The 22676-nt window shown below is 38.9% G+C and overlaps 1 protein-coding gene across 2 annotated transcripts in view; it reads right to left on the reverse strand.

Moving 5' to 3' along the window:
* Positions 1 to 261: 261 nt before the first annotated feature.
* Positions 262 to 22676, reverse strand: part of fndc1 (fibronectin type III domain containing 1) — a 37539-nt gene continuing 15124 nt past the window's right edge. For both annotated transcript variants that reach the window (XM_061746698.1, XM_061746699.1), the window contains 11 exons: positions 19445 to 19556; positions 18867 to 19208; positions 18202 to 18258; positions 17211 to 17333; positions 13429 to 13665; positions 10317 to 10425; positions 4062 to 4141; positions 3864 to 3893; positions 2251 to 2412; positions 2018 to 2140; positions 262 to 1207 (listed from right to left, as the gene is read on the reverse strand). In XM_061746698.1, the coding sequence (XP_061602682.1) occupies positions 1092 to 1207; positions 2018 to 2140; positions 2251 to 2412; positions 3864 to 3893; positions 4062 to 4141; positions 10317 to 10425; positions 13429 to 13665; positions 17211 to 17333; positions 18202 to 18258; positions 18867 to 19208; positions 19445 to 19556 (1491 nt within the window). In that variant the 3' untranslated portion in view covers positions 262 to 1091. The remainder of the gene's footprint in view (positions 1208 to 2017; positions 2141 to 2250; positions 2413 to 3863; positions 3894 to 4061; positions 4142 to 10316; positions 10426 to 13428; positions 13666 to 17210; positions 17334 to 18201; positions 18259 to 18866; positions 19209 to 19444; positions 19557 to 22676) is intronic.

The following is a 22676-nucleotide window of genomic DNA, read 5'->3' on the forward strand; positions in this document are numbered from 1 at the left end:
GTAGCTTACTACCTGACCAGAAATGCTGAAATTCCTTATCAGTGTTTTTAATAACTTGTTGGCATTTCTTTGACTTTTTTAGTCAGAATAAAAAAAAATAATTAAAAAAATTAATTTGTAGCTAAATGCAGCATCAAAAGGTATAGCCTATACAAGCAAACTTGCCATTACTGAAAGGTTAAAAATTATTTTTAACCTTTATTTTTACTCGTGACAGTGTACCTAAAAGAGGGAATGAGCAGAAACAGAAGTTTGTCGAACTACAGACCAGGGAAATTTATTTCTTAAGAAAGAAGTTGTCAGTCAAGTATTTTTCCATCGGTGTGTGGTTGTGTAAGCTCAGACTGCTGTATGCGGTAATGTGAGATCTCAGGCTAGGTACTGTATGATGTCTCATACAGCGTAACATGCTTCAAGGATTATTGAGTTTAACTTGAGTCAACATTTACATTGCCACAGAAGCGCAAAGCAAAATCACTGATCCCAAAAGAGGCAGACCCCCAGAAAGCTTTGGGGGAAGTAGAGTACAACCCCTAGATCGGCTGATATGAACAGTCATGTAAAATCATGGTTGAAGGGTGAGCTCTGTTACCACATTTCTTTGAAATTTTGAACAAAGAATGTCACAGACATTTCAATAAAAACAGAAAACGGTGCCAACTTTTGAAAAAAACAAAAATTAAAAAGTTCCCATTTATACAGTTTTCTATAAAAGTTGTTGTTTGGTCCAATGTTGGTGGTGTATCCATTGGTAAAGAGATAAATAATACTTTTTAAGGACCTGTCTCTGGGATAGTTGGAAATAATACAAGTAGACAAGGACTCTAAAGTAAGGTTAAGCCAGAGCAAACATGCTTCTTTTCCCCTCATATACAGACTGCTTTATAGAAAAAAGTGCATCGTAATGATATACATTGAGTTGTTTAAAAGTACTATATTCTCTTTTTTTTTTAATGAAGCTGTAAAAAAATTTGTAGTGGTGTCTTTTGTGCTTGCTGGTAAAAGTCTGTTTTCAAGGGCAAGACCACAAAGGTCGGAGCCTGCAGCAGGATGCAGAGCTGTCGCCCTTGGTGCCTCCTCTTCTTCCCGTGTTACCACTTCCCGGGGATAGGCACCCCACATTCATACCAGCCAACGAACGGATGGGGCGTACGTCGGCCAATAACTCCAAAAGCAACTGGTTCCTGCCTGTATGAACGGTAAAATCCTGAAACACAGGCAATAAAACATAACATAGTGCTTTAGAGTCAAGATCTCATCAACAAGAACGTTTACAGTCAAAACAGCAAAAGACAAAATGAATGTGTCTCAGTCTAAGTTTGTTGAATCATAGGATTTGAACAGTTAGTAATCCCAATCTCAATTGATTTTACACCAATTTCAAAAAGAAGATGATAAATGATAAATATGAATAACAATAAAACAAAAGTGAAGCATACATTCAAATGTTGATTCAAGCAGCTGATCTTTGTCATGTCTTACATTTGTTGATAAAAAAAACCTAGTTCCTCCCATTTTAAATAAATTAAGTGAGTGTTTTTTTTAGATAATAATAATAATAATAATAATAATAATAATAATAATAATAATAATAATAATAATAATAATAATAATAATAATAATAATAATAATAATAATAATAATAATCATAGTTGTTGTTGTTATTATTTGTATTTTAAATGTGGAATAAGTTTGAGAAATTCCCATCATGTACTAATATAACCGGGGACCAATAACTGTCAGAAAGCTTTAATCTAATTATTTGTAGCATGATTAAAAAAAGGTTTTGGAATGGTGCGGTAATAAAAAGCATGTGCCATTTGGTCTGAAACAACAAGAAGTAATCATTTAAACATTACTGAGCATGTGTCTTCAGTGCATGGTTAAAACAATAACTTCAGCTGGCTGACCACAGAGCTATTTAGAGCAGGACTTCGTAAAAGAATAATAACATAGGTTACTTTGGATAAAATATGTCTGAAATCTGCTGTGCCAGAGCTGAGTCTGCTTTGTTTACCTTGTGCTGTGGGGAGATTATTTGACAGGTAGGCCGGGCCTGTTCTTCCGTCCCTGTGGGAGTCCACAAACTGGCAATGGTCCTCCCCCTGCCCAGCTGTGTCTCCTACACTGTAAAAAGGCTCTGAAAGGGGGGAATATCACCAAATAATTTCCAATGATGGTAGTTATATCCACAAAAGCATCATTTTGGGATGGAGAGAGATCTAAAAATAGCACTGATGTGACCCTTACCTCTTAGACCGTCCCCCATGAAGATCTTGTATCGTAGGGAATTACATAGAACCACACCCACAAACTTTTTATACCATGTCCGTTTGACGTACTGGCTGCCCTTGCAGGTGCTGTGGGCTGAGTTATACTTGAAGGAGAAGGGGACCCAGATTGGTTCTCCACCTGAGGAGCGGGAGGAGCAGAGAGGACAGAAATATGAACGAGGAGGAGCATACAACCACCAAGCCTTTTTAAGGATATTCCCTCTTATAATCTTTCTTCAAGTTAAACATTTAAAAAATGTTCAAGATATCAAGTTGGACTATTTTTTATCTAAACATTTTCTTCATATGTTATTATGTTTCATGCTAAGACTCAGTATAAAAGATGGATCTATCGTCTGTCAGTGCAATTGCTGTAAATTTGCATATTTCTATTGTTGTCTGCACAGGTTTTTATGATCACTTATTCATTATTACAAAATGCCCCACTAACTGTACAATGTACAGGTTAAAAATGTTAAATTAGTGGAATACTAGCAGCATACATGCTATAATGATCAAAAAGGTGTGCAGCAGAAACCGTAAATCACAACTGCAACTATTTGTTTTAGCTCATTCATCTTCATGAAAGACTTCATCTGCTCTCATTAGTCTGATAAAAATGTACATTAAAATTAGTTTCTCATTCTTTGGGTGAGTTCTGTGGAACTAGCCATTATACTAATCAAATATATTACAGGGGGATGCAGCTGAGTAAAGGTAGAAAAGGCCTGGATAGCAAATGAAGGCTCTCAAGCAAATAACTTGTTTTGTTTGGTGTGAATTTTTTTAATATAATTTATATGCACAAACAGTAAAGTATATGGTGAAAATGTTTAAAATGCATAATATAGCCTCTTTAAGTCTGACACTGCAAACAATCTTAGTTTTCAACAGGATAACTTTAACTTGGTTCGAAAAGAATTGTACCCAACTATCATCTGTTAAGTTGTTGAAGAAAATGATGGCTTTCTGTTCAGGTAATTGTGTCAAGAAGTAAGTTTTGTTTTTTGGGTAGAATTGTTTTGATAGCAGTGTGTGTTTTTGAGCTCAAAAAGGAATGTTTGTATTCAAGACAGCCAAAAAAAAACAACCGGATGCTGCAAGAAATATAACACATTTCCTCATTGATTTCAACTGATGAAACAAAAGGGGTTGTAGAATAGTTGGCCATATTTCTGGCTTTTTCACTCAGTAAAAAAATTAAGAGACAAATGCTGTTCATTCCTTGCATGCATTTAATTTATCTGCCTATGTTATACACTAGCGTAGACTAGATTGTGGTGAAGAAGAGCATATTTATCTATTGATACAGACAATGATCAGAGGGAAACAATGCAATCAACTCAGTAAAGTTGCGAAAGACTATATCATCCATGTAAAGTGGAGAACTACACATCCATGCTTTCTGGGGGTGTGTATTTGAATGAAAGTTGAAAGAAAGAGACTGAAAGAGGCATTTTAAGTTTTATCCTTAAAAAATACCTGTCAATACTTGTACATTTTCCACACACCTTCTCCATCTTTAGTGTAACTCCAGTCTTACAGTGCTGCTTATAATACAGTTGATGTGCTTTCAGTGTTTAGACTTACCAGGTGGCCTATCAATGAGGAGAGGGTCGTCTGAAAGAAGGAATGTGAACATTTTAATCAGAGTGAAAAAGCTAGCATGTTTAATGCATTCATGTGATAATGGAAACAAAACGACACAACATTCAGTGTTCATCTGGTCATCTGAATACCACATAAAACTTGAAAATGAACGTAGCCGTAACATATTTGTGGTCACACCTGATTCAGTGACATAGGTGAGTGTTTCGCTGAATGGCCCCAAACCAAACACATTCTTGGCTTGCACTTTGAAGTAGTACCTGCATGAAAAAAAAGAGCCCACAATGTCAAGAGCTAATGGAAAATGTATTCATTTAAGTGTTAGTCTCCCAGATTTGTTGTGACTGGAAAAGATAATGAGCACAGCAGATGACTTGGCATGCTTCAGTCAGCCTGATGCAAGAGTCCGGTTTTTACCCAAAGTGCTCGTAGCACACTGAAATGGCTTTGTGCTGAAGGGAGTAGGAATGAGGAGAAGTGGAGAAAAAGGTAACTGAGGGTAAAACCAAAACACAAGCAGAGTAGAAGTTTAACACATAAGATCAGAGAATAAGTGCAAATGATGGTAAAAGGGACAGAGAGGGAAAATGTGACAAACAGAAATGAAGGAATAAATATCAACATGGGTGAGTAAAAGGGTGAGATCCTACAAAACAAAAAAAAAAGCTTCTTTGCCAAAAGGGCAAATCGAAGCCATGCAGCTTATTTCTAGATGGTTCAGGAAGTGCTATCAGATTGAAAATAGCACGAGTGGCAACTTCCAGAAAGTTGAAGAAAGAGCAAATTTTTCCAGTGCAGATGACTGATGTATGCACACGTTTTTTTCCGCTCTGCAAGGTCACATAGAGTAAGTTCATGCTCCATCGCTTTCTACCCCGAAATTTTCATCACATGCGACCACAAAGCCTGGATCTAATCACCACAGCCACGTGACAACGTTGACCAAAATATGCCAGAAAAAGAGAGAGGGAGAGAGAGAGAGAGAGAGAGAGAGAGAGAGAGAGAGACAGAGAGAGAGAGAAAAGCAATGCAGCTGCAGCAGGATGATGTAATGAAAGTCATCGCTAAGGGTGAAACTACAGTCAGTAGTAATGTATTTAATATGAGGAAGGGTGTAAAAACAGGCATCAAAATGTAGCATCAAAACTGAACCAGTTGAAACATAGTTAATACAAATGTTAGAGCTTCATTCAGACAAAGTCATTACATGTGTATACTGTACAGCCATGAGAAAAATAAGATGCACCCTCCTTCATTTCTAAGGTTTGATATCAGGGCATTAAAAACTAAAAACTAAAAAACTAAGTCTTAGAATGAACAACAAAAAGCTTTATAATTTAATTATCTAGTTTAGAAATATAAATATATATTCCTGGTGATTTACCGATCATAAAAAGTGACTGTTACTAATAAAGCAGCAGATTTGGCACTTTGCTAGTCCGGAGCACTATGTAGCACTTAAACAGAATGAAAAGGAGGGAAGACATCAGCAAGGATGTTAGATAAGCTATTATTGTTTCCTACCATTCTGGAAAGGGTTATATGGCTATTTCTAAAAAATGTAGAGTCTGCCATTCAACAGACAGGGTGATTATTTACAAGCGGAAATAATTAAAGACAGCTCCAAATCTTCCCAGGGGTGGCTTTCCCAATGTTCACCCCAAGACTGTGCAATGCTCAAAGACATTACAAAAGAAGAAAAAATATCTACATTTCAGAACCTACAGTCCTCAGTCAGCATGACTGCACAATTACAAGAAAAACACTTAGCAAGTATGGAAGGGTTTTCCAGAAGATCGCCTCTAAAAAAAGAACAAAGGAGCATGGCTACTTTTTCTAACGGATATCTAAACAAACCAGAGGTCTATTGAAAATACGACACATAAGTGGAGATAACTGGCTATAATGCACGTTGTCACTTTTGGTAAAAAGTCAACACAGATATTGAGACGAGCACACATGCCTCAGTGGTGGGAGGGTCATGATTTGGACTAGTTTTTCAGCCATGGGATGTGGGTACCTTCCAGACATGTTCTTGACGCTGAGGTCCTCAAAAAAAGTAATGTGATGTCAAATGTTTGTTTATTTACTTATAGTATGTAGAAATTGCATTTCAGTTTGGATTTAAGCATTTTGATTCAATCTGAATCTAAATGATGAATATCACTGCTTTCTCTTTTTTCTTTCAGTTTGTACTTTCTATATCTCACAAACATCTGATTTGGGATTGTTATTCAGCTTTTGCATATTATAAGCTCTGTAATTGCTATGGAGGACCAAAACTGACATAATTATATATATATATATATATATATATATATATATATATATATATATATATATATATATATATATATATATATATATATATGTACACACATGTATTTGTTGTTTTTACATCTCCTTGTTTCCTCGTTTTAGTTACCTAACATTTCTGCCTCATTATGCAAATGAGGAGGGATGCCCTTCTTGGTCCAGCTCCTCTACTATTGGTCAATAAACAGGAAGGAGCAGTATCGGGCCAAAATTAAGAGTTTTGCACAACCTGGCAGTGACACACATACGCAAAATCAAACATACACACATGTCACATGCTCTCACTACCTTTTTGTTTACACAGTCAGCCCTCTCTGAAGCCCTCCATTAGACACTGAATATTGTCTAATGGGTGAATTTCTAAAATGATCTATTAATGTTATGTGTTGTAGGTGTCGTCAAAAGGACATTATTATTGGACATTAATATTATTAGTCTTAGTCTTGAATAAAATGTAAAGTAGAATCGAAATGAATATAATTCAATATTGAGGACATTTATCCACTACACTGCCAGAGACTGAAAAAAAACTTGTTAGCTCTGGTTTTTCTGCTGTTTGTAAGTGCAAGAAACACTAAAGTTTAAGAATGAGTTTTTATTCTTTTTTATTGTCGATTCTGTAGGCCGTTGTTGGCATGTCACAATAGCTGCCCACTTCTTGCAATAAATGCAAATGTGTCGAATGCAATGGGTGATCAGCCTAGGCATGCAAGTTGCTAGCCTCTCCAACGCTAACGCACGTCAGGGACAGTAGGCAATCCAATGAGTTGCTGTGTTCAACATCAAAATTAACGGCCAAGTAACGTGACCAGTCGTCTTCTCACTTGCCATCGCCGGCGAGTGAGGTGGATATAGCCTCCTGCGACAAGCATGTGGATGTCTACTTGTAGGGTCTATCAGTTTATGTGAGAGAGACACATGTGGATACGAAGAAAACTCCTTGTGAACACAAAGGTTGGAAGGGAGGAATGTTTAGGTAGTTCGGGGCAACCAGAGGAGACCTGCAGCATGAGAAATGTCCCCACCAATCACCCCTCGCCTGTGGAATGCTGGAAACCGCTTGGGTGCAGTTATAAAGTTTGGCAGCAAATGATTGGTATCCTGCAGTTCTTGATGAGACACCAATCACAACATTAAACTAACGTCATGCTTCCACTCGACAAAAACTCCTGTTCCTGATAAATCACTATCTGTCATTAGTCGTGATTTATTTGTGGAAAATGTTTATACTGCTTGAAAAAAAAACACTTTTATGGGATAGCGCTGGAGATTTTTTATCTTTTTAATATTTTTTTCAGACTTCGTTTAGGCCCTCTGATTGTTTAATCTGCATTACGAAGACCTGCGCTGCTCAGTGTCGAATGTTGTTTTCCTTTACGTAGACCAGTTCCAGCTTGCCAGGGAGAAAGGCCTTTTGGCTATGTTACGTCTGATTTTCCTCTGACTTACTTTTTTTTAAAGCCTTGATTGTCATTTGCTCTTGTTCAGTGGCAGACTGTTCACTGATTCATTCTGTTACACTATGTCCTTTCGTTGCAGGGAATAAACGCGAATAGACCGTTTGTAATTTAGTTCAATCTCAGCATGTTTATGCATTTTTCTATAACAGCTGCCCCAACCAAAAGGAGACGAACAAAATAACAAAACAAATTCCTAAGTGGTGAGGGGAGTGTCGACGTTCTGTTGGAAAAAAAATTGTCCTAGCTCTCAGTGATTTCCCAATGACATGTGTCACCTACTTAGACATTTTTACAGACCAATCACACCTCCCACATGGCAACAGAGTTCCCTTACAGTAACAGCCTCACCCCGCAGGACAGCAAATAAAAGATGGCTTAAACACTGCTTAGGTAGGGCTCCAATAACACAGCAAAGAGTCTGGGGCGTTCACCAGGCCTTAAAATCCCCAGATACCAATCAAATGGATCTGATAGACTATCGCCACAGCAACACTACTACAGGATACCTCCAGATGTCATTCGTCTAATCCTGACTGTACACTATCCACTGTTACTTCACCTCATCTTTCTCAGAGCACAGTAATTATTTAAAGGAGCTTGAGGCCGGATTGTGGCAGGATTTATGAAAAAAATCCGTATACGTTTTAAGTTTTCTAGTAATAATGTCAGATGAAGCGTTCCAAACCCAAAAGAATGAGCCCTCTAGTATATCTCTCCTTTGCCTTGAACAGGCTGTGTGCTGCAAAATGTGCTGCAATTCGGTCCCGAATTTCCCGCGCTGGGCTGCGGATGTGACGTCACATGACGCTGCATGTGCGTTCTCCCCGTTCTCCCGTGCCGGCTTCACTGTTGGCTGCAGTACCCCCAACGGCCGTCGTGGTGAAGGGTGGCGCTAGAGAGTCTCATTTCTTAAGAGGGAGCCTCAAGCTCCTTTAAGCATTTTATTCAGTAAGGACTGTAATATTCTTCCTCTGAGCCGTCTCTTTCAAATAGTTTCATCTTTGCATCTTTTTAAATTCTCTTTCCAGTGAAAAGAAATTAATGCTTTTAATTATAGAAAACAAATTAGAAAGTTGCATCTGGTGGCATCTTGTTATAAATGACCAGTAAACAAATAGACTCCCATTGTACATTGTGCAGAGTCACAGGGGTCTGCTGGAGCCTATCCCAGCTCATTACAGGTGAAAGGCCGGGGTCCAACCTGGACAGGTCACCAGTCCATCGCAGGGCCACATATACAGACAGACAACCAGACACACACACTCACACCTATGGGCAATTTAGAATCACCAAATAACCTAGTATGCATGTTTTTGGACTGTGGGAGGAAGCCAGAGTACCCGGAGGGAACCCACGCAAGCACGGGGAGAACATGCAAACTCCACACAGAAAGACTCCCGCCGGGCCAGGGAGTTGAACCAGGAACCTTCTCGCTGTGAGGCAACAGTGCTAACCACTAAGCCACCGTGCTGCCCTTAATATAAAATAAAAATATTAAATAATAAATACGGTATATAAATAATCAAAAAAACTGAAAATACGAATTGTGTAGCTACGGAGCCCCTAAAGGGACACGGATTTTTATTTTTTTTTATAATGAGTTTTAAGCGCGCGCGTGAAACCTTTACGCGCGCGCTTAAAACATTTAAGTGAGCACGTAAAGTTGTTTACGTGAGCACGTAAAACGTTTATGCACTCACTAAAAAGTTTCACGCGCTCTCGCAAAACTAATAAGTGAGCGCGTAAAAACAAGTACATGGGAGTTTTGCTGGAACAGGAGACCCTCCAGTTACGCCCTGCTCTGTTTATGAATGGAAATGACATTACAGGATTTAGCTGAGCTATATTTTAACCTGGGACTCCATTATAAGGACAATACTACTTTGCTTGCAAGTAAACAACTTTACGTGCTCACTTAAAGGTTTTACGCACGCGCGTAAAGGTTTCACGCGCACGCTTAAAACTCATTATAAAAAAAAAAAAAATCTGTGTCCCTTTAGGGGCTCCGTATGTAGCTGCTATTTTGCAGAAGCTTTTATAGTTTCTTTAAATATCTAGGTAGAAAGTTTAAAAACACAGGTGAATGAAAATGAATTCAAGCCCCAACACCCCCACCACCATCACCCCTCCTCTCATGGGTTCAGGTTTCCATGAATGTACGACTGAACGCACCTTGACCCGTGTCTCCGAGGACACGGTTGTGGAAACTCTAATAACTGAAACATAGTAAAACAGTCGTATCTGTGAATAACTGTCAGATGATATGTCCCGCATTTATATTCCACAGTATTTTCCAGGGCCCCTAGCAGAGTTTCACAGCATGTCACAAAAGACTCAAACCTTTTTCTTTGCCTGCCCCAGTTTGGCCAAACTGATTTACTATCATCCAACTTGCAATCAGTTCTGATCAGTGTGAGCCTGGTTTGATATGCATGTTGTTAAATCGCACACAAACATACAGAACACATCCATATCCTGTCAGACAGAGGTCGGGGTAAGGGGTCTTGGATTCAAGCATATCTCTGGAAAGTCTGGTTCTGGCTTTGTATACCTCCCGTGTGTGGAAAGATATTTTAAATCGCTTGCATTTACATGTGTAGTGATTTGCGCGTGTTAACCTCTCTCCAAACACACAAACTCACAGAGTGACATGTGTTACCTAGAATTGGGCTTGAGATTCTCCACAGGAAGGTGTGTCCCATTAGACAGTCTTGAAGACCACCGATTGTTAATGACATCATCGTATGAGGCACTGTGGACCATGTAACCTGCAAGGCAAAATCAATGGTAAATCTCATTAGGTTTAATACATTGGAAATCATGTTCTCCATCAGTAATAATCAAATTTCAAAAGATTGACTTTTATTTTTTTTAGCCAAGAGTCACATGAGAAAATCTATGTTAAGCTACCCTTAGAGGTGTATTAGCTGGGCTCAGAACAAATAATTGAAAAGCAAGTTAGCCTGATTTGATCTGAAGCAGATGTACAAATATGGAGCGAATTAAAAAAAAACCATAATCGATAGAACATATTGAAAGTTTTCACTGAAGATTTACTAAGTACTGACATTTATTGTGTGTTCCTTTTTTATTTGTGACTGTAGTTGTTACTTCCATACGTTTAAGTCTGAAAGAAACACTGCGAGTAACGTCTTTTTCTTCAACTCAGGCCGTGTCTCCTGCAGCTTGTCTGTATCGCTGTCTGCTTTCCTCGTCTCCTCAGCCACGCAGACAGAAATGTCAGATTCCAGTGAGTAACAGCCCTCAGTCATTCACTTTAAAACTACGGGGAACGGCTCTGCAACAGATCACACTACCAATTGTTTCAACTGAACTTTTGAGTTTTCTTTCTGTTTTTACTGGAACCGCACCAACACAGCTGGCTGTTCACAACAGAGGAGGGAGAAGCTCGCTCCTTTGCTTTTCTTCCTTTGGTTTTTCATTCTTTCTCCATTTTACATACTTAAGGTTTCTTAGAGCATTCCCGTCTGCCCGGAGCATTTTTCCTCACTTTGGATTTAAATTTATCAGATGTTTCCCTGAATGTGAGATTTGTTTTAAAGCCAAAAACAACACATATAATGCCCTGAGAGTGATTTTGGTCAAACCCTTGAAGGAAAATCTTTCCTACTCAAACAAGGGCTGGAACCAGAAGTTGTTTTTTAAGTTAGCAGCGTGTCATGACAGTTGACCCATTTCTACTGCTTTAATTCTGTAACCCACAAGGTGTAAACCCCTGGTCATCAATTCCGGTCCTCGTGGACCGGTGTCCTGCACGTTTTAGATGTTTCTCTGCTTCAGCACACGTTGTCAGACTCGTGCCGATGACGACCATTCATTAGAATGAGGTGTGATAAAGTCGGTGCGGTTACATGCACATCTAAATCAAGCCATTGGCAACAATCTAGCTAAAGATTAAACTGGAGTTTCCGAGAAACCCAAGTATACATGCTCGAGAAGACAATCGATTATTAAGTGAGTTGCGTTCGACTCCGCGACGCTAACTGGCACCACACGCACTTCGCGTTGGCATTCTTCTGGTACAATTAAACAAGCGCGAAAGAGGACAACAACATGCAAAAATGTGGACGCTAATGATGCAACAGCTCTGTAAATCTCTGTAAATGCTAAGACTGGTCATGTTGCAGGTAAGATGCACACAAAGTCTCCCTCTTCTTCTTCTGTTACTGTGTTGTTGTGATAACGTGACTGTTATTATTCCTGCTCCCGTGGCTTGACGAGCCAGGAAGTGACGCTTCCAGAAGGGAGAGAGTCCCAGGGCAGTCAGTAGCTCGGTTCAGCATGGGTTGCGTATACATGCTGGAATAACTTGAATTAGGACTGCATTATCTGGCACTAATAGCTCGATCTCAAGAGCTTAAGTTCGGTTCGACTACAGCCTGGCTAAGGTGTATAGGTTACATGGCTTTTAAAAATTAAATATCGGTCGGATTAAGGCAACAATTCGAATTTCTGTTGGTGCATGTAAACGTACTGACTGGCCCACGAGGACCGGAATTGGTGTGAACCATAGTTGTACATATTCACATTTACAACTACAACAGCAGTTTGGGATTTAATCTGCATGCATGAACCTAGATCTGTGTTTGAGATGAAGTGAAGAAAAGTTCAGAAGTCACTTGGCTTCTGGATTGCAATATGTCTGATAAGAGTTGAAAGCATAACTTTTTTAAATGAGGAAAAACAGTCTGTAGAAACCAGTTTTCTAGGGTGGAAAAAAGCCAATTGCATAAAACATCTTAGGCAGTGTGGTTGGACAGAGTTTAGTGGTGGGTTTTGGATAGATGCTTAACAACAACGTAATAAAAGATGTTAAAAATACAAGTCTAAGTCGTATTAATAGGCGTATTCAGATTTAGATGCTGGAGAATACATGGACGGGGTTAGTGACTGAGATGTTTCAAGGTTACACCATTTACAGTTAACAGGCCGCTTTCGCAATCCTGTTATTTGTACGCTGTCCTGCAGACAGCAACAAGCACAAGATACAGCTGCAGTTTCTATCCATGGATTGTGACCGTGAGGTGTGATTTGCTTTGGAGGTGTGATTGCGCCTTTAACTAAGTTTATCGTGAGACTTGCCTACACAGGTAATATTCTGGTGTTTGAACAATAAGAGATGTATAGTACATCCTCAACAATCAGGGGACAAATTAATTTAAAAAAGAGAGAAAAGAGGGTCAGGATATTCTGTGTATGGGGAGAGGAAACACAAATGCAAATAGGAAGAATCAAAGAAAGAGAGGAAGAAAACTCCCATAAAGGCATCCCATATGTTTTACACATCAGAGGATGAACCCATCCACAGCATGACCAGGAGCTTGTGTTTATCTGCCAAAGGAAACACGCTGCTTCTCTATATGGCAAGACTGCTGTCCCTGAATGTCCACAAAAGCTTTTTCAGTAGGCCATTTTCTTCAATCTCCTCTTTTTATTACTATTTTCCATTTGTCAGGTTCTAGGTCACATGACTTTTGTTTTTTTTCCATGTGAAATAGTAAAAGCTGACTTAAAAGCTACATTATTCTATGTACTGCTGGAGGCAGTTCTTAAATTGCGAGTCCAGATGGATGCTGGTATATATCGATGGCACTGATTCTCACCAGAGATTATATTTTTTGCTACTTATGTTCTTAACACCTGCAGCTCACTGGTGCATCTTGATAATTTCACGTTTTTAAAACTCATTTTGTGTAGTTGTGCCTTCAAAGTTCTGTTTGCACTGTTAATTCTGAAGAAACACTTCTTACCTGACACCATATCATCTTTCAGAGGACGGGCCCAGTCCAGGATGATAAAGGAGTGGCAGCCTTCCATGGCGACTACTGTGAAATTATGGGGCTTGTTTTTTGGAGGCTGGTTCTGATTGGCTGACGAGCTGTCCTTATCCATCAAGCCTGCTAGGATGTCCACCTGGAGGAACTCCAGAGCCTCCGTTAGAGAGCAAGGTGCACCTGGATCCTTCTGGATGTAGTTCACATAAGGAGCTAAAGGCAAGAAATGAGTTATATACTTCAGTTGTCGGCCTTTATAGAAGAACGCAAGGCATGTCTTGATATTGGCAATTTAATACAGGAAATGAACAAACATAAAGATGGTTGATTTTATTTTAACTTGTCAAGGTCTGCTGCCAAATTCTGAGTGCCAAACACCACAACACACCCTTAGATTTTAACCATAACTGGCAGGAGCCGTGGCTCCTTTGTGCATTGCGCTCAAACACTGAAAAATGCGTCCTCTACGGTCAGCATCAGCAGATTTATGCATCTGTCTAGGGCACATTTCTGTACAGCCTTTACGCATCAAGGGTCGGTGCAGGCTCATAAATGTTGAAGATCCAGTTTTTGTGGTTTGGGTCTATTTTTACGCTGGCTCTGCCTGGATCTGATTTTCTCGTCTAATGCGCTAAATGCGATCAATCTGGAAGTGGCCGGAAATCTCGTTCACACAAGTGAGAATTAGTCGTTGATGTGTTTCGTCCCACTTGCCCTTTTTTCTGTGAGATTCATTCAAACACTCAGCCGGGACGGATGAGGTTGGGAAGCCTCTGTTGGACGCCTGATTCGGGATTGGCAAACTGCTGAAGTAGACCTAAACTAAATTAAACTGAAAAAAACCGAGGAGAGGAAGTCTGCACATTGAGCCAGCTGACTCCTCTGCCTCTAAGGTCAGTGCCCTTAACTTTCATGATTTCCATTTTTGACTCAGGAGACTTAACAGCTTTCAGATGTCTATGTGGAATTTGTAGTCAGAGTATAGCAGTTGTTTACCAAGATATATGGTGTGAACAGTGAGTCCTAATATGTTCTCATTCTTGGAGCAGATGATAATAGCTCTTACACATTACTGATAAAGAAGCAGCTATAACTTTGAACATTTAAAGGCTCTCCAATGAAGAAAAAAATAAATGACAGTGACAAGCTACTTGTATTCTGTCCAAAAGTTAAAAGAGAAGTCATTATTCAAGGAGCACATTCTGAAAAAGCTAAGCTAACCAAGGACCGCCTGCATCTAGAGTGATATACCTCAAATCTGTTTGGAAAAAATGTGTGAGACCCTGATGATAACCTCATGGCTCTGAAGGAGCTGCTTCATTACCATTGTAAATTAATGGGGTACCCCGCAACTACACTTGTCAAAGTCAATTTATTCACCTTGGGGAGTATTACACAGCTCATGAAAACAGTTGTACAACTGCTTTTGTGGCTCTTCAAGGCCTTCATAAGCTCTGGGGAAGTAGCACCACTGAAAACAGTTGTATCCTGGCTTGGATACATATTTTTAAAAGAGGGAGCTTGAACAGGAGTGCCAAACCAAAGACCCCACTGCATCGCAGGTTCTAGTGTTTCTACTGTTTTTGTTGTTGGACTTTGCGATATAAGCCAAAGTATTTCCTCCACTACGATGGCTTTGACAGCCACGAGTTATTTCATTTAATGAAAGCAATCAGCTAAATTCCTTTTTTCTTCCCTTAAAATACCAACACTGTTTTCTCTTTATTTAGTTATCTGAGGACAGCAACCAACTCTGCTGAGCCTGTTAGTCATTTACCTCCACACTAACTCCACACTTCCACACTGATTCTGTCTGAAATGTGTTCACTGTATTATTTTCTGAAAATGTTTGCTTTATTTGCATGTATTTGCTATTATAGCAAAAGAGATTGACCTTTAAAAAAAAAGCCTGGTGAAAGAGACCTCTGACTTTCTCTTTTGTAGCTGTTAAACGACTCAAGTTGTGTTTTATTCTGTTTGTGCAGCCTCAGGAGCTATTTTTCTTTTTTCAGCAAATGTTTCCTGTTCTGTCTGAGAGGGTCATATATTTATGGGTTATTGCTTAGAAAGCCAAGATGGGGGTTCAAATTTATCGCTCCTCTACAAAACAAAACAAAGCTTTTATCTCACCAGTATTTACAGCACTGAGAATCCACCATCAAACACATGAACACGCAAACTAACAAAGAATGGTGTTTACAAAGTCAATAAAACTCTTTTCCTTTCTTAGCTATGCAAACATCCCATAGACTACGTGGCAGAATAGGTCTTTTAGTCCATTCTTGAATAAACACTGCAGCAATATAAAATACTTTCCTGGGAGCAGCAAGTGTTTTGGTTTAGGGACGCTTTATTATTATTATTTATTTTTTTATCATTGGGTAAAAGTATAACTTATTATGTGTTAGTGGGGCATTTATCTGTTCATAAAAGAAATCTTTTAAATCTGGAAGACGGTCAACATTGGGAGATGGATAGGTCTTTAAAAAAAAAGAGAAGTTGGAGTTCTCGCTCATGAAGTGGCATAAAGTTTCTTTTAAATGGAGATCCATTATTCATAATGGAAACCTGAAATATGGGTTTTAGAAACCGAGGCAAGCCTCTGGAAGAGATTAAACCAGGCCAACCATATTAGATTCTTTTGGATGCTTGTGGCAGCAAAAGAATCCATAAAGAGCACTGATTTTTGTTTGCTTTTATACATAATCTTGTGTTTCTGACCACACAGCAAATCTAAGTCCCATTCAACAAACATTTCCGCTCATCGTTTGGTCTATCCTAACCCCTAAAGCAAATATTTGGTTATTTAACATCGAAATATTCTCCCAAGATCATCAGTCTCGCATATCCAGACCTCACAGATTTGTGTCAGCGCTGGAGAGCTGTCTGGCTGCAATGTCTCGACATTCCACGACCGGCAAGATAAACGCTTTGATGTGTTTGTATTGTTCTTTAAATCTCTCGCTATAATCCTGAGTGGTGCTGATACAGTTTTCATTGGCAACTGGGAACTTGGGGTTTTGAAAGAAAAAAAAACAATAATAAAATGCCTGAAATAGTGAGATTTGCTAGTTGGTAACACAACAGCAACCCATCCTGACTTAGCTCGTAGAAAACACACACTTACACAAACAGACACATACATACAAATCTGCATAAAATATCAGATAAAGTAACTTTGAACTATTTCAGCGTGATTGTTTCTTAAGTAACGTAAAACACTTAACTTTTAACAAGTGTTTGCTTTTAATAATGAAACAGTGAAACAGTCTTGGATGGATCGGAAATAAAGTGATTTCAAGCCCAACTTCCCATTTTTGCGGTCGGCTGAATGCAGCACAACCCCGGGTGGGTGGGAAAAATTCCTAGGCGAAGTAGTGTCGGGCAAGGACTTGTTTTGATGGAAATATTTGGAACGTGTGCAACAACGTATCTGCGAATGTTTGAAGCGTTTTTTCAGTTGATCTTCACAATCCTTTACAGAAGCAACCAGTCGTCGTCATTGTTTTCTTTAAAAATTATAACATTTGATGAGTGGAGTCTCATGGAAAAACCTTTTTACCTTTAAGAAAGCTGAAAACAATACTGTGAAAACCAAAGTATTAAAATAAGTTAATGTAGTAAATGCATTGGAGGACACTGTAGCTCATCACAGAATGAATAGGAACTACCAAGACTTGTGATATGATCAGGTGAATTGTGTTTTTTTTTCCATTTTACAAGAACATTTGACCGTAGTCACACATTTAAGTCTTTACCTGTGAAGCGCTTCTTCCCACTGAGGTCAAGCTCGGATGAAGGACCTCGGTTGGACGGCCTGCTGTTTGGCTCAGGAGCTGGGATCGCTGTGGTTTTTAAGGCAGGCTGGACAAACAACTCATCTAGAAACCCGAGATCAATGAGCATTTGATTAGCTTTACAGTATTCACAGCAAACTTGAGGATTAATGAAACTAATGAGTTTCATTAACATTTTTAATGGTCTCAGGGATTGAATGATGATTATCAGTTTGAAAAATAGACTGTTAGGCTTAATTAAAATCAGAATTTCAACTCTCCTTCCTGTATCTAAAGTATGTCTGACAACAACCGTTTGACTAGCGTCTAAAAGTAACAAATTTAGCACTTTTTTTCCCCTGCGTTGCACCAGTGGACCGTGACATTACATCGTGGTTCACGAGCATGGAACCAGCTCACGCCATGTTTGGGAAATGTTAAGAAAATATTTTAACACTCATGTGACTTTCTTAACAAAACCCAAAACAGAAAATAAATGTTTCCTTTGGGCTTTTTAATACATTTAGAAAAAACAACAAAGTGCAACTGCTGGCATCAAGCAATCCTTCCTTATTTTTCAGCTGACATTTGGCTGAAGCTAAGCTCAATCTATTGCAAAGCAATGCTGAAAAAGCAAAAACACTGCATAGACTAATAAGCCAGGGCAGTCTTTTCAGCTTGGTAATACAGCAAGGATGTTGGAATAAAATTGATCAAAAACAGCTTACGATGGAAAATAGGAAAAAACCAAAGCAAGTAACCAAACCCAAGCACAAATGCACAAGAAGGTTGAGACCACAGGCAAGTTAGTGAGGAAGGGCAGGGGATAGTTGGCAAGAAGATCCACAAACCAAATGAAAAAGGAAACAAACAGTGCAGTGTAACTGAGAAACAAACAATAAGCATACAGTGCAGTTTAGTCCACCCCAGCCCTGTGGCGGTACGTCGGTCTGAAGCCATACTCAGCCAATACCTTTCTCAAGAGCTAAAGAATCAGGCATGTGATCCATTTCCATTCCCGAGGATTCTTCTGTCAGAGAAGCAGAACAAGCTATAGCATCAATGTCACAGGACCATGGACACAATGTATTTGAATTTATAATCCAACACAATTAGCCACATTTTTCTTATTATAATGGCAGATGTGTTATATTTGTCCTCAGGGAAACTTGTACACATTCTAATTAAAGTGATACAACTAATCATTCTCAAAAACAAATTTCATCCGTGTTGGCAACAATAGCAATAACAGCAATGTCCTTGTTTGTGTTTATTCATGTGTGTCAGTTTTATGGTAACATCAATAACAGCTGACAGCTTGTGGAGTGTTTAAACCAGCACGACTCCAACCAAAGCCAACTCCCAAAAGCAGACGCTTCCAAAGATCTCACACAGAAATGCACATGTACTAACACACACACACACACAATGACTAGAACACACAGTTAAAAACACAAAGTTAACTGATAATTCAGATAATAATTAAATTACAAGTGACTAATTAAGTGAGGATACGTCTATGGTCAGTCATGCGAATATTGTTCCTAAATCAGTTTGATCTCTAAAAATCTATTGTATGGGATTACTTTTGTTTATTATTTAATCTCTCTTTGTATGAACTGTCATGTGTTGACTCACCTTCTGGATAACAATCCAAAATTCCTTCATGGTCCACAACAGGATATCCATGTTCATCTAATTTGGAGAAGGTTCCTGGTGGACAAGTAGGGTATGCCTGTGGAGAGTTGAACTCCTCTGCGGACCAGTCACTGGTTGTGGGTTCAGGTGTGGTCGTGGGAGCCTTGGTGGTGGTGGTGGTGGTGGGTCTTGAGATCCTGGGACGAACCTTTTCTAAACCAACAACAGGTTTGCCTCCAACCATGAGGAGCTTGTCTTTGGGATTGACCACCGGCTGACTTTCTCTGCCACTACCAAACAGAGCAATACCTTCCTCACTAACCAGGGGACTTCCCAGGTGGTCTGGTGGCAGGTGGTTGGGTCGTACGAGGAGAAGAAGACACATAGGTACATTTAATCAATGGTAACTAAATGGAAAATGATGAAAATCTTATACATTTTTACAAAAGTATAAAACTGCAAACTAACTATCTGTATCAATTGATGAGGTGGCAAGTAAACTATAGTCTAGATTTGGTAAAAGACGATTTTACCACATGACTGAGCTTTGAAAAATAAGCGTTACTAAAGCATATTACCAAAAACTGTGCGTCCATCCTGCCCAAGAACAACTCTCTTGGGTTTTCCTTGGGAGTCCTGAAGAACTTGCCCATCCGAGTTCAGAAGAACCCCTTGCTCCAAATCAACCACCTAGAAAGAAAAATATGGCCATATGGCCATCTATTTAAGTCATGTTTTTTTTCTGTAAATACCAATTCATAAGCAATTTGAATCGTGGATCTGATTTGTAGTTTCCAAGACGGTTCAGAAGGACAAAGCGTTAAAAATCTATATGTTTTGCATACCATAGTTTCAGAAAAGTTGAAATATTTTGCAACAAATAACAAAAAGCTAAATCTGTAAATGGTTATGTTGTTTGAATTTCTATTTAGCAGACAGCTAGAAAAAGAAAATACGTTTTATTTGCTGAATTTATGTATTTAAATAATTTAGGCAAATTCACAACAAGATGCCAGAAAAATACTTGAAAAATTGTCAGGAAGGAAACAAAAGATGGAAAAGTTTTGAAAATTTTACAAGTGGCCACATTCTGAATGATTCTGCTTTCAGCAGAAACAACAGGCTGCCAGGACTGGGAGTAGAAGGAGGATCCAGAAGAGGCGCTGTCCTTCCAACCATGGAAGAGTCATGGATAACAACTCTGTGCTAAAGGCTGTCTGGGAATTATCATGCTATTAAAAATAGTTTATAATACAGAATCTTAAATTGTGATACAGGACAGTATAATGGAAAATGTTCAGGAAGTTTAAATCCAACAACATCAAGATGAAGACTGCCAACTACTTCTGGATGTAGAACTATGCAGCTATGATCATTATAGCTACACAGGTTCAAGAATGGCTTAAAAAATGACATTCACGAGAGTGCATCAAGATATCGCACTGGAAAATATCTTAGACAAGGAGGAAGGCACCTATCAATTCTGTACCAAAATGCCTCAATTTCTCTGAACACAAGGTTATCTGAGATGGACAGAAAACACTCAACTTGTGTTCTGTCATCTGTGCAGTGACTCCCTGTTTTAGCTGGCTTTTGGGCATAAAAGATCACGTGGGCTGTTAGTCTGAAAGCAAGCATGTGTGAGGAAATGGGGGTACATCAATGCTTACGGTGTGGATGACTTGCATATGTGCAAAGGTACTATTAATGATGAGACATAAAGTATATTGGAGACATATGCTAGGATAAAAGCAATGTCTTTTTCAGGGAGGTCCGTACATATTTCAGAATGACAATGCCAGCTTTTACTGAGCATGAGTTACAACTGCATGGCTCCATTATACCACAAAGTGTATATGTTTGACTGGGCTCGATTACTTTTGTGAAGGGTGAAATTGAAACGCGGCACTGCAGTGTATTGAAGGGCCAAGTTAAAGATCTTGTATTGTGGTTTTTACAGGACTGTAAGTGTGAGTAATATGTTTTTTAGTAATTTTACAACTGAGATTATCTGATGCACTGCTGCCACAATCTATCCATACTCATTCACTTCCTTTCTCTCTTGAGAAAACATAATTTTGCAGGACATACTCAGACCATGAAAGCGCAAGGAGCACAGTATAACACTGTTCTTAACTTAGATCCCAGCTGGAAACAAAATAAATATTTAGATTCCGCTAGAAGAACTCGACTATGTTGGTATTGCACGTCCATGCTCTTTATGAAGGTCTGAGATCTGTCACTCAGCATCCTGAGTGTGAGGCTACATCCTGCTGGGCCAGGTCCCAGGATCTAAGAACAGAGAGTTCTGCTTCTTTTCTCAAGATTTGAAACCCCACTTTTATATACTTCCCTATTGTTTTAATATTCCATATTTTGATAAAGTGATTAATAATACATTTTTCTGTAATTAGAAAAAGTCAGATTGCATAGATATACCTACAAAGGAAGCACACAGCACAACTTTGGTGAGCATACAGGCAAAAAGAGATGCAAACTCAGAATAAAATTTCAAACTTGTGTAAATTCAGAACTATTTTTCATAAATAAATTGTGTGTAATCTATGATTTCTGTCAAAATAAAAACCACTCCAGTTTAAATAGTAAGTTCAGGAATGTAACACTGAATAGTGAGAAGTTTGGGTGAGTTCCCTTTTCTAGTTTTAGTGAAAATTGCCAAAATGTAGAAGCTCCTCCCAAAAAAAAAAAAAAAACAAGTTGTATTTGTGTATTATAATACTGTTTCAGTCACACACACACATACATACATACACACACATAGGCACACATATACATACACATAGCCACACAGATATATATACACACACACACACACATAGCCACATATACATATACACGCACGCACACGCACACGCACACACACACACACACGCACACACACACACACACACACACACACACACACACATACATAGCCACATATACATATACACGCACGCACGCACACGCACACACACACACACACATACATACAGCCACTCAGACATATACATTTACACACGCACATACACACACATAGCCACACATACATACACACACACACACACACACACACACACACACACACACACACACACACACACACACACACACACACACACACACACACACACACACACACACAGACATATACATCGGCTCGTTCACCTGCATGCTTGCTCTGTAGTTTTTGGGGTTAGTTAATCGCGGTAGCTTAGCTCAGATTGTGATTGGATCTCGAGACTTGGGGCGGTTGCTGCTCGTGTTTTGGCCGGTTCCGTGTCGGTTTCGTGTCTGTTCTGTTTTCTTTTTTTTTTTAGTTTTTGTTGCAGATTTCCAGTGCTCGACATGCGCCTCCATGTGTGTTCTTGCTTCCTGGTTTAGCAGCGGATGTCAACCCGCACGCCCCCCCCCCCAAAAAAAAACAAAAAAAAAATGGGTTTTTATGTGTATCTGTATGCATGGTATTAACCATTACAGTAATATGTGTGCAGACAAGGTAAAAAACAAAAAATAAAAAAATAATACTGTTTCAGTCAAATAAATTCAACATGTTTGATTCTTGAGTTGCAAATGATATTGTGAAGAAATATAGAAAGGCACTGAATTACTCAACTTGGCAAAATCCAATTGTTTTCAGTTGAAAAACTGAAATTACATTTCATTAAGGATTTTGGAACAAAGCAATTACAATTAATTATAAAGTACAAGTAAACTATAAGCTATGTTTTGATGTATGTTTGTATGGATTTTGTCAAAACACCAGGACAAAATATGAGGTGGATTTTTAGCCTGAAACTGCAGAAGAAT

Source organism: Cololabis saira, chromosome 18, assembly GCF_033807715.1.
Source record: "Cololabis saira isolate AMF1-May2022 chromosome 18, fColSai1.1, whole genome shotgun sequence".
NCBI lineage: Eukaryota > Metazoa > Chordata > Actinopteri > Beloniformes > Belonidae > Cololabis > Cololabis saira.